General features: G+C 44.4%; 1 protein-coding gene across 4 annotated transcripts in view; it reads right to left on the bottom strand.

Annotated features, from left to right (window-relative positions):
* The window catches only part of Aff1 (ALF transcription elongation factor 1), a 172,999-nt gene that overhangs the window by 146,051 nt on the left and 14,464 nt on the right, over positions 1–12,484 (bottom strand). For 3 of the 4 annotated variants that reach the window (XM_050155848.1, XM_050155849.1, XM_050155854.1), the window contains exon 2: positions 7,801–7,856. In XM_050155848.1, the coding sequence (XP_050011805.1) occupies positions 7,801–7,829 (29 nt within the window). In that variant the 5' untranslated portion in view covers positions 7,830–7,856. Of the gene's footprint in view, positions 1–7,800; positions 7,857–12,484 lie in introns of those variants that run through there. The other variant, XM_050155852.1, reaches the window with a different exon arrangement.

The raw sequence follows: 12,484 nt of genomic DNA, 5'->3' as shown, positions 1-12,484 counted from the left end.
CACGAGAAAAAAAAAAAAAAAAAAAAAAAAAGCTTCTAAGGGCAGGGTGCGATAGACCGTGCCTTTAATCCCAGCATATGGGAGTGAGGCTGGTCTCTGAGTTCTGAGTCAGCCTGGTCTATGTAGACAGTTTCAGGCCAGTCAAGACTACAAAGTGAAAACCCTGTCTCTGAAAAATAAACAAAAGAGAAATAATGTATCTTCAATAATTCCTCTTTTAGTCGGGCAGTGGTCGCACAGGCCTTTAATCCCAGCACTGGGAGGCAGAGGCAGGTGGATCTCTGTGAGTTTGAGGCCAGCCTGGTCTACAAAGCAAGTTCCAGGACAGCTAGAACTGCACAGAGACCACAAAGCAAGTGCCAAGACAGCTAGGGCTGCACAGAGACCAACCTGTCTCAAAAACATAATAATAATAATTCCTCTTTCGGTTGCTTTAGTAAGGCATGTTTGCTTTACTATAACAGTCTATTAACACCTTGACTAAATAAATACATGCTGTCTATCGTGTACCAATTTCTTTATTCTTTATCTGTTTTGAGACAGTCTTACCATGTGACTTTGGCTGGCCTGGAACTTCTCTATATATACCAGCACACTGGCCTCAAAAGCACAGAGATCCACCGTCTCTGCCCCTGAGTTCTGGGATCAAAGGCGTGTGCCACCACGTCTTGCGACGTTTATTTGTTGTTTATTTGTGCGTCTGCTAGGGAGAGCACCCAAGGCCATTGAATCTTTTAAAGGGTTTGTTATTACATTTCTCCATTTGTTGTCTACCCACCCTGTGGAAGTCAGGGCGTGACAACATTGGGAGTCTCTTCTCTCCTGCCACAAGGGTACCGGGGGTGAAATCAGGTTGCCAGGCTTGGCCGTAGCACCTTCACTCACTGAGCCTCTTGCCGGCCTCCTTTAGATCTTTCTGCTGTTGTTGTTTTGTTTTGTTTTTCAAGACAGGGTCTCTCTGTGTAGCCCTCACTGTCCCTGAACTCACGGAGATCCGCCTGCCTCTGCCTCCAGAGTGCTGCGATTAAAGCCGTGCATCACCACTGCCTGACTTAAATCTTTTTTAAGATAGAAAAGAGCAGTATCCTTCTCCACTGCTGACTGGAAACAACTTCTTGATGAGAAGGAGTTAGGGCCAGTTGGTCAAGGTGGAAATGAAAGTGCCCAGGGTCTTGGGGCAATGTTTTTACTGCAGCTCAAAATGTTTCAGCGCCCACTATGTTAGTGGCCCAGCATTCCGTGGCCTGAGCCACATACTCACTGTGCCTTTACTCTTCCCAGGACTACAAGGACAGAAAACAAAAGTTGAGATTTGAAATTACATCCCCCAAACTTGTGGAAATCAGGGGGAAGCGGGATTGCAATTCTAACTCTGGTCTCTGAATTCTGAAGGAAGCTCCCAACCAGTTTCACAGGCTAGGACTCAGCACAGCTGAAGCTGTTCAGAAAGAAAAGAATTCTTCCTGCCTTCGCATCCAGCAGGAGTCTAAAAACATTCACACCTAAGCAGATATGGAGGCCTGGACAGAGCACATTACACAGACAGCAAGGAATAGATTAAGTCATTGGCTTCCGCTTGTCAGCGTTTGTACAGCTGGAGCTGAAGGCAGAGAGGCAAGCCACATGCAAATTACCCTGAAACCACCTCCTGGCTTTAAGACTGAGTGCTTAGAATAATCTGTAGGTGCCTCTGGAAGCATCTGCCTCACAAGCACACAAACCCTCCCCTGAACGCCCGCCCTCCTCCCACACAGAACACACGTGCATTATTCAGAGTAGAAGACAATGCAGCCTAAATGTGAACAGCAAGAAAAAGACAACTACCTAGACAGCGGCATCGTGCAATAAAAAGGAATGAAATAGATACATGCTACAATACACATGTACATATGTATAAGTCGCGCAGAGCAGAAGAATATCATTACATAGGTGAGGATGGAGATACCCGGGTTAGCTACAAAACAATAACTTCACCTATTAGTGATGAAGGATGCTGTAAAAGCGGACTGTCCCGGAGTTGGGGAGATTGCTCACCAGTTGAGAGCCCTAGTCACTCTGGCAAGAACCCAGGTTCAGTTCCCAGCCCCAGCATGGTGTCCAATGCCCTCTTCTGGTCTCCATGGGTACCAGGCATGCAAATAGTACATATACATACAAGCAGGCAAAATATCCATACACATAAAATTAAACAAATATTAAAGAATAAAGGTGGGCTAAAGTGTTAGCCTCTGTTTTTTAAAGGTGAACAAGTTATGCCTGAATTGATTGTTACAGAAGAGGAAATATTTTATGACACAATATTTTTTATGATTAGTTCTTTGTGTGATCTGGGGCAACCCCACAGGCACTTTTTATTTGTTTGTGGGGTTTTTTTTTTTTTTCAAGACAGAATTTCTCTGTGTAGCCCTGGCTGTCCTGGAACTTGCTTTGTAGACTAGGCTAGCTTCACACTCACAGAGGCCTACCTCTGCCTCCCAGAGCTGGAATAAAAAGTATGTGCCGCCACCACTGGACTCCCCCTGCCCACACACACACACACACACACACACACACACACACACACAGCCATTCTTAAAGATGAAATAGATCACAGTGAACACATACATTAGGCTACCACCTGTTGTGTGCCTCGCTTGTGTGCTTGGGAAGAATAATTTATAGAGGTACCGAGCAAGTGGCAGTGGCAGTAACTGGTCTGTGACCTGTGTCTCCATGTCAAAGTCTCTCAATGTCCGTCCCACTGATCTGTTCCTGGAGAAGTTCCTCTTCTTTTCTAGGCTCTGGGCACTAATCAAACCCTGCCTGTTGAAGGAGAATGAAGGTCGATGCAAGACTCCACACCACCTTGGCGGAGTGGACAACTGGTGTCAGACTGTGGGTGTAAGATGGTCCAGGCACATGGATAAGCGCTTTATGTGCATGATGCCTTTAGCCGGCTTTAACACGGCTCAGAATCCAATCAATCAATCCACCTTTCTATCCACGTCACAGAAGAGGCCCCCACAGCAGCTGGTCTCGGACCCCTGACTGTGAGCGGGATGTGACCCTTGTGACTGAGCTGAGGATACATAACCTTACCGGACAATCCATCACTGTTCTACTTCTACAATTTAATCTCCCACCACCAAATTAACCGACCCTTCAGAAAGTAATTATAAAAATGACTCTCCCTCTTCTGGGGCAGACCCCAAACTAAACTTTCCTAAGGCCATCAATCTGGACTGACTCATTTAAAGCTGCAGGGGATGATGACATGAACCTGCCAATTAGCACCACGTTTCCTTAACACCGGAAGGCCATGTCTCATGCTAGCAGCAGCAAGAAGCAGCATGAAGCTTGTAAGTTAGGTTGAAGCTCTAAAACCTCAGGGACCTTCTTCACATTCCCTGTTCATGTTTCCAGGTGTGGACTCTTTACAGTGCCCAAGCCAAACGCCATTTCAGAGGGAAAAAACACAAAAGCATGGTCTGTCAAGGACCATTAATCTCTTCAGTAAGCATGTAGGACTTAGTCCCTGGTTTACTCAGCCTGGGAAAATCTGTCTGAATAATAGGCGTTAATCTGCTTTAACACCTTGTAGCTTCCTCAGTAATTGGGCGTTTTTCTCAATTAGGAGAGTCACTTGTGCTGGAGGCTTTCTGCAGGAGAGAGAGGCACTGGCCAGAGCAGGGATCATAGAATGCAATCCCCCAGGGTTTCACGAACACTGACAAACTCATCCAATTCTCTGGCAAGTACCCCTTCATGGAGACAATTAAATCATACCCAAAAATCGAGTAGGAGACTGTGAAATAAAAATCCATTTTCCTCAGCTATGAAAGAAACATATCCTGACTTTCTCTCAGCTTATTCTGGTTCCACTGCCATACCTGAGCCCAATCCCAGAAGAGAATTTAGTGCACGGTATGAAAAACTTAAATTTACCTTTAAGATTCAAAGAAGAAAATGAGAAGTCGTGGTGATTGATTTAAAACGGGTAAAAAAAAAAAATTGAACTCATGAGTGAAATAAAGCCAAAAGAAAAAAAAAAGGTTCTGCTTCAGGAAGGGGGAAAAAAACAATCAAAAACTCCAGTCAAAGCAATTCAAATGTAAGGGGATTGAGAGTGTGGCTTGAATTTAAACTAGCTGCTCACACGACCGTTTGTCCTCATCAATATGAGTCTTTTCCTCTAAACTTGGCCTCAGTGGTGCTTGCAGGCCCTGCGAGGTGGCTCAGTGGGTAAGGAAAGTCATGAAGCCTGACCAACAAGTTCCATCTCTGGAACCCACACAGTGGAAAGAAGGAATCAACTCCTGGGCACTGCAAAAAGTCCTCTACACAGATCTGTGGTGTGCACCTGCCCAAGTACACACACACACACACACACACACACACACACACACAATAAGAAAAATTTAAAGGAAAGGATGTTTAAAATATAGCTCTGCCTAAAGAAAAAAAAATTTTTTTTTTTTGTTTTTTCAAGGCAGAATTTCTCTGTGTAGCCCTTGCTATCCAGGAACCACTTTATAGCCCAAGCTCGTCTAGAACTCAGAGATCTGCCTGCCTCTGCCTTCCAAGTGCTGAGATTAAAGGTGTGCATCACTTCCACACAGTCATTTTTAATCTTCTTTTAAAAAAAGAAAAAACTTATTAGCCAAGCACAGTGCTGGTGCATGCTTTTAACCTTAGAGAGACCCTCCTTCAAAACAAGAAAAAGATTTATTTGTTTGTTTGTTTGAGACAAGGTTTCTCTGTATTATCCCTGGCTGTCCTGGAACTCACTCTGTAGACCAGGCTGACCTCGAACTCACAGAGCTCCTCCTGCCTCTGCCTGCCAGGTGTTAGCATTAAAGATGTGTGCCCCTGTGCCTGATTGTTTGAAATTGTGTATACACACTTCTGTGTGAAGGTGCCAGAAGTGACATCGGATCCCTGCAGCAGGACTTAGCATCAGTTTTAAGTCACCCAAAGTAAGTAAGCAAGGGGATCCAAACTTGGGTCCTCTGCAAGACCCAAGTCTTTGATGTGGGAGTGTCATATATCAATCTGTTGATTTCATTGGCTAAGCAATAAAGAAACTCCTTGGCCCTGATAGGTTAAAACATAGGTGGGAGGAGTAAACAGAATAGGATGCTGGGAGGAAGAGGAAGTGAGCTCAGACTCTGCTCTCTGGAGCAGAGACGCCAGGCTCCGCTCTCCCAGGCAGCTCCGACCCAGGATGGACTGAGGCTAGAATCTTCCCGGTAAGAGCACCTTGGGGTGCTTACACACATTACTAGAAATGGGCTAGTCCAGGTTCGAGAGTTAGCCGAGAAGAGGATAGATAGAAATAGGCCAAGCAGTGTTTAAAAGAATACAGTTTGTGTGTTGTTATTTTGGGCATAAGCTAGCCCTGTGGGCGGCCTGGGCGCTGGGGACTTACAACAGAACAAGTTTCTGAGCCATCTCCTCGGTCCCATTTTTTTTTTTTTGTTTTGTTTTTCGAGACAGGGTTTCTCTGTGGTTTTGGAGCCTGTCCTGGAACTAGCTCTTGTAGACCAGGCTGGTCTCTAACTCACAGAGATCCGCCTGCCTCTGCCTCCCTAGTGCTGGGATTAAAGGTGTGCGCCACCACCGCCCGGCTTCTCGGTCCCATTTTAATTTCTGTTTGTTTCTTTGTTTGTTTTGTTTGAAACATGGCATCTCATGTAGACCAGGGCAGCCTCAAACCTACTGTGTGACTAAAGCTGGTCTCTAAGTCTGCATCTTCTAGTCTTTGCCTATGAAGTGCTGGAATTACAAGCATGCACCTTAAATTTTCTTTTCTTTCTTTCTTTCTTTCTTTTTTTTTTTTTGACAGTGTCTCCCTCTGTAGTATTATTGGCAAGCCTGGAACACACTCTACAGACCATCTGGGACTCACAGAAATCAGCTTGCTTCTGCCTCCCCAGTACTGAGGTTAAAGGTGTGCATCACCATTCCCAAAAAATTTTCTTGTTGATACAAATATTTATAATGTGTACTTAGTCAGGTGTGGTATTACATGCCTTTAGTCCTAGTACTGAGGAGTCAGAAGCAAGAACTCTGAGTTCAAGGCCAGCCCTGTCTACATATCAAGATCCAGGATATGTAGACAACACACATACATGATTACACACACATACTAAATAATAAATCTTTTGGAGAGAGAATGTGTATGCTGAACCACATATATTCGTCCTATATTAGTGTGGCTATGTAGCATATGAGTCCAGGCTTCCTAAAACTTAAAAATCAAGAAAAAATGGGGACCTAGACTGTAAATCTGCAGATAGTTTTTCTCTCAGAATGCTAAGAAGGGACAACTGTTATACTGAGATCACAGGATCCCCTCCAAAACCACCATGGGGTCTGCATTTGTATGCAAAAACAAAGAGCCTTTATTCAAGTTCAACCTTGGACCCTCAATCCATCCAACATAGCAGTGAGGTCGGAGAGCCATGAGCCCAGTTGGGGTAGGGGGGATTTCTAAGGTTCAGGACCCCTGATTGGCTGACATTTGTCTAGGGGTGTCTTGGTGACAGGGAATGGGTGTGTGCTAGGCAAAGGGACATCAGGTGCTTGTGTCTATAATGGCTGGAATGTTAGGTATTTCCCCTTGGATAGTTGGTTCCTGGGTGGTTTCTATTGAGCCCTCATAGCTGGGCCCTACACTAACCCAAAGCCCACATGTTGACCAGATTCATCCCACAGACCACCAGCTTACAAATTCTCATTTAAATGAAAAAGACAGAAAGCACTTAAATGTCAGCTAAGAATACAGAATACATTACTTTCCACAGATGTCAAATAGGAAAGACCTTTGGAAGTGCCGTCAAAACCAATCTATAAATGATAAGACATTTATGCAAAGATTCAAGACTTATGTGTATCCAAAATTATGATCAAACCAAAGACAAATGAGGGCACTTTCCACTGAGGCCTTTGAAGGTCCCATGCTGTCCCCGTAGGAGGGAAGAGAATGTGTATTTCACAGCTGAGTCACCTGGCACTGAATCCACAAAGGATTTTCAAGGGGAAGAACAGACGATGTCCTGAGTTTCCAGGCTCCAACCCCTCTCACTCAAGAAATAGTTATTGAGTAGTTTGAGTCAGTTCCTTCCTTCTTTTCTTCTGTCTGTCTTTCTCTCTTTCTTTGTTTAAGTGTGTTTTTAGTAGCTAATTTAAATAACTTATTCATATTATTGAAAATTTTTTTCTCGATGTCCACTGAATTATTCTTCAAGACTGCATCAAAAAGTTGGCTAGTACAAACACACATCATGAAGGTAGAAAATATACACTACACAAGAAACACCTGCCCCTTAGTACAAAAAAGGAGACCCAAGCAAAGCATGCTGGGTAGAAGAGATGAGGGAAGCACAAGACAAGGACTAGAGAATTCCATCCACTGAGGATGGAATGACATAAAGACATTTGTTTCAGCACAGCCTCAGTGAGTGTTCCCTGGAACCAGTATTCTGAACACAGATTTTGGGGATCTAAATAACAGCCTCACTTCCTCGCCAGTGTGTGTGTACTTGACTGTCCCTGAACTTGTGATTATCCCTCACCTTTACCTCTCTAGCCCTTCAAAGACAGGTGTGTGCTGTCAAACTCCCCAAACACCCAGAGATCCGCCTGCCTCTGCCTCCCAAGTGTTGGGATTAAGGGCACGAACCACTATGCCTCGAACCACCATGCCTGGTGTACTCAATTGGTTTGTCAAGTTTACTTGCTTGACTTTTTGAGACCTGATCTCTTGGCAGAACCCGGGCTGACCCACAACTCTCTGTGTGGTGCAGACTCACTGCTTACCTGCTGCTGCTGCTGTCCTTGAATGCCATCGTTGTTGGTCAGTGGAAGGTGCTCATCTGGAAGAGAAATAAATAGCAGCTGTAAGCAGAGCTCACAAGTAGACACATGGGTACACCCAACTAGCAACTATCCTGAAGACAGGAAAAGTCAGGGTTCACATTTGAATTAGAAAATGGCTCTCAGAAATACACATGGGTGAGAAATATTGTTTTAAAAAATGTTCTTAGCTATCAGGAAAAAGAAAATGAAAACTTTTTTGAGATGCCATGTTAACTCAGTCAGAATGCCTGAGATTGAGGCAACAAAGAACAACAAACGTTGGGAATCGGGGAACCCTCATGCATTGCTGAGGGTACATATTGGCACAGCCACTATTGAAATCAATGTGACACTTTCTCGGGAAACCAGAAATAGATCCACTTTGTAACCCTACTACACCATTCCTGGACATATACCCAAAGAACTCTATTTCCTACTACAGAGACCCAGGCTCATCCCATCAACTGAGGAATGGATAATGAGAATGTGGTAAACGTTCATCATGGAATTCTGCTTAGCTCTAAAGAAAAATGAAATTTGTAGTTGAATGGTTGAGATAACCCAGACCCAGAAGACAAACACCACGTTCTCACTTATATGCAGATCTTAACATCAAATCTTAAGATTTGTGTGTTAAGTTAGGACAACACTCAGTGCACAGGAAATCAGAAAGGGACCGTTGGTGGGAAGGGTTGTTTGTTTCAAGACAGGGTTTCTCTGTGTAGTCACAGGTCTCCTGGAACCCCATAGACCAGGCTGGCCTCAAACTCAGAGATCTGCCTGCCTCGGCCTCCTAAGTGCTGAGATTAAAGGTGTGTGCCACCTCCCCCACAACCCCCCTCCAACTCCCCCATACCCTGGACCTTAAGGGAGCGAGAAGAAAACACGGGTGCCATGAGGGAACGGGAAACAGTGGCAAGGGAGAGAGATGGGGGCAGAGCAGAGCAGGGTATTGGGTAGGGATAACTAATAAGGACTTTGAAAAAGACATAGAAACCTTCTTTATATAAACTTCCAGATATTTATATGGAATTTAATTGGACCCAGTGCCAGGTATGGGATACCTTCCACTAAGTTGTTGGCTAGTGGTGTCCATGAGACTCTTCCCCCACCCAAACTATACAGCCTATCGCCATTGCTCTTGGTTGACCACCAGAACTTCATGGTAAGACCCTACTGCTGAAGATTCTACACAATTGTCATGGGTACTGACCAGGAAGCTTCCTCCCTACCACCCAGCTTTCGTAGTAACAGGAGGCACTGTGCAGCAGGCTGCCGGGAGGTAAAGAAAACACCAGTGGCTTCCTCAGCTGTGAATTGAGTGAATTGCAATAATGTCTAGAACGGAAATGTGTGCTCAGACACAGCAGTAGACAAACGGATTCTGCTTGCATTGAAGGCCACTATACAAGAGCGAACACATGCCTGGCACTGTAAACCTGGCCAAGAATCCATGGTTGGGGACTCCCAGGTCACATGGGTTGAATCCACTACTGTGTATATTCGAAACAGGGTCGCACTGTGTAGACAGTTCTGGAACTCACTATGCAGATCAGGCCGGTCTAGAACTCACAGAGATTAGCCTGTCTCTGCCTCTTAAGTGCTGAGATTATAAATATATACCACCACATCCAGCAAACCGACTATCATTCTCTTACATGGACATAGTATCAAGCTGTCTTCTAAATTTGGAACTCTCTACCCATAGACAACACAGCTCTCAGATCTCATCGGTGACCTAAGCGTAAGTTTCTTTACATGGATGGCTGTTAACCCAGAAATTTAAAACTGGTCACAGTACGGAGAAGGAGGGTTAGTGGAAGGCTTACACCAAGTGGACCGTCTATATCATCACACCCCCTCCCCAAGACTCAAGACTATCTCAAAATAAGGAACAAAAAAAAAAAAATGGTAAGAGCCAAAGGTCAGGACTGAAGCACAACAGTGTCTTCTGGACATGACGGGACCACGACACTCAGGGACGCAGCAGCCATGGTTGTCTGCACAGACATGCTGGACAGGACAGGACCGTGGTACTTAGGGACTACTCAGCCGCCATGGTTGTCTGCATAGATCTGCGGGACATGACGGGAATATGGCACTCAGGGACTCAGCAGCTGTGGTCGTCTGCACAGACCTGGGCAGGATCTCTGTCAACACTGGATCATGGAGTGGAAAAGGGTATGTTAGCCTTCACCCCTAACCAAGGTTCTCTGGGCAGTTAGTTTTCAAGAAGGAAGAGTCGGTTTTCAAGGGTGTGGTTCCTGGCAGATAGACCATCTTCCAATGGATGGGTCTCACACACAGTAGTAAAGGGCAGCACAAATTGAAGTTCATGGGATATCAACAACGAAAAAAAAGGAACATAGAGTTGGGGGTAGGGAGATGCAGATGGCTCTGGGCGGAGTTGGGGTACTCAAAATGTATGATTTGACATTCTCAAAGAGTAAAAATATTTTAGAAGCTGGGCAGTAGTGGTGCATCCCTTTAGTCCCAACACTTGGTAAGCAGAGGCTGGAGGATCTCAGTGAGTTCAAGGTCAGCCTGGTCTAAAAAATGAGTTCCAGGACAGCCAGGACTCTTACACAGAGAAACCCTGTCTCAAAAAGACAAATAAAATTTTTTAGAAAGAAAGAAAATGGTTCTTCACTAACTTCCGAAGTACATGAACAAAATAGCTAGCATATTTCAGAAGCCAAACATTACTATGAATTTTGAGGCTGCTACTCAAAGTAATTTCAGGAAGAAAAAATATGCATAGGTTTATGATGGGAAAGAGGGAAGGAAATACCATAATTTTTCTAGTGTCAACTTTGTGCCAAGCATTATATTAAGCCCTTTGAAAAATGATGTTTCATATAAACAGTATGATAAGCTTTCAAAGTAAACACTAATATCTCATTTTGCAGATGAGAGACTGGGTTTAATGCTATCAACTCCAGGTCACAGATTGTGTTAGCATCCTCAACAGAACTAAGAGAAAGGGAGAAAAGGTATTGAGTGTGAAAACAAACAAAACCAGCTGATCTCCATGTAATAATACAATGTTTTAAAAAAAGGAATGTATGGGCCATAAGCCCCAACCCCTGTGACATGCCTGCTGCTGCCTCAGTAGGGCAAGGGGGGACACAGTGCCTGTATTTATTAAATATGAATTTATTTTTTTTAAAAAGTGTAGGTTGGCTAGGCATAAAGGCACATGCCTATAATTTGGTGAGAGTTGCAGTTTGGGCTAAGCATATAGCCAAGACCCTGTCTCAAACACTCCAACATATAAATCCAAATGGCAATCCTAACCTCCTCCTCTTTCTCCCTTTTCTTCTTCAATTTTAAGCAGGGTCTCAAAATCACTATACAACAGAGGTTGCCTGATTCTCCTGCCTCTACTTCCTATGAGTTACAATTATAGGCATGTGCCACATGCTGACTTAAAATAAAATTCTTGGTACATTCTCTGAAAATGAGCCTGGATTTTAGGAAAAGACATTTGTTCCACAATCTGGGCCGGCGGCCTTGGTGCTATCTGTGTGTCTAGGAATAACTTTCTGAGTAAATACCAGCAGCTGTTTCCCTTCCCTGCCTATCTGTAAATTGGCTGGACTAAGCTAACTTGCTTCAGCGGTTTGTTTTTGTTTTGTTTAGTTTTGTTTTTCCAAGCATTTGTAAAGACAAAGGTGGGTTGCCAAATGACCTTAATGACCCATCACGATTTGATACAAATGGCAACACTACATGAAATCTGTAACCATTTTCAATTGCCAGCTTTGATTTCTCAACTGTTACAGTTCTTCTCGGGCTGAACCCCTGTGTAGAATTCAATCCTACACAGTTCTACTAGTGATACTGATAAGTAAGCCCTTCGATGGCCCTCTCCACGAAACGTTAAACTGCTAGCTACAATGTTCCATACTAGTAGATATTATTTGTTACTATTATCTCTTCTCCCAAAAGGCTACAAGGCAGCAGATGCTACATTGCCTTTTTCTCTTCCCAGTGGAGCTCTAAGGTTTTCAGGGTCAGACTTCTTTTGGAGTCTCACCTCTAGGCAGGCTCAGAGCCTTGGGTAAAACCCCTACAATGTCCATCTCCACACCCCTTTTCATCCTGCCCCCGGCCCCTGACTTTGCCTCCCTTTTCTCTCTCCCACTTTCCTCCCTCCCTCTCCGCTCTCACTCACTTTCTTGAACACAGAAAATGATCAATAAAAACTAATAAATCAATACAAAATTCTGTTGGCATTGTCCTTGACAATACTTCTGTAGAGGCATCTGAAGAGTCTACAGTGGCATTCCCACATGTGCTTCTGTTTTTGTGAAGCCCAAACTGTACAGCAAGCGTGTCTACCCATCAAGGGCTCTAGTCATTAACCTAACACAACCTAGAATCACACGGCTAGGGAATCTCAGTGAGGGGCTCTCTAGATTAGGCTGTGGTCCTGTCTGTGAGAACTCTGTTTTAACTGAAGTGGGAAGAGCTGCCCACTGTGACTTGCTCCATTCCCTAGGCAAAGGATGCTGAACTGCATGAGAGGAGAAAGTGAGTCAACTGTGCATGTGTATGAAGCCACTGCGCTTTGCTTTTGATTATGGAGATCATGTGACCAGCTGCTTCACCCTGCCATCTCGACTTTCCCACGATGAAGAAC

The sequence above is a fragment of the Alexandromys fortis genome, unplaced genomic scaffold (genome assembly GCF_014885135.2).
Source record: "Alexandromys fortis isolate MF-2015 unplaced genomic scaffold, M_Fortis_MF-2015_v1.1 scaffold_87, whole genome shotgun sequence".
Taxonomy (NCBI): Eukaryota; Metazoa; Chordata; class Mammalia; order Rodentia; family Cricetidae; genus Alexandromys; species Alexandromys fortis.
The sequence above is the reverse complement of the archived record's forward strand: the minus strand, read 5'-3'. Positions and strand labels throughout refer to the sequence as shown.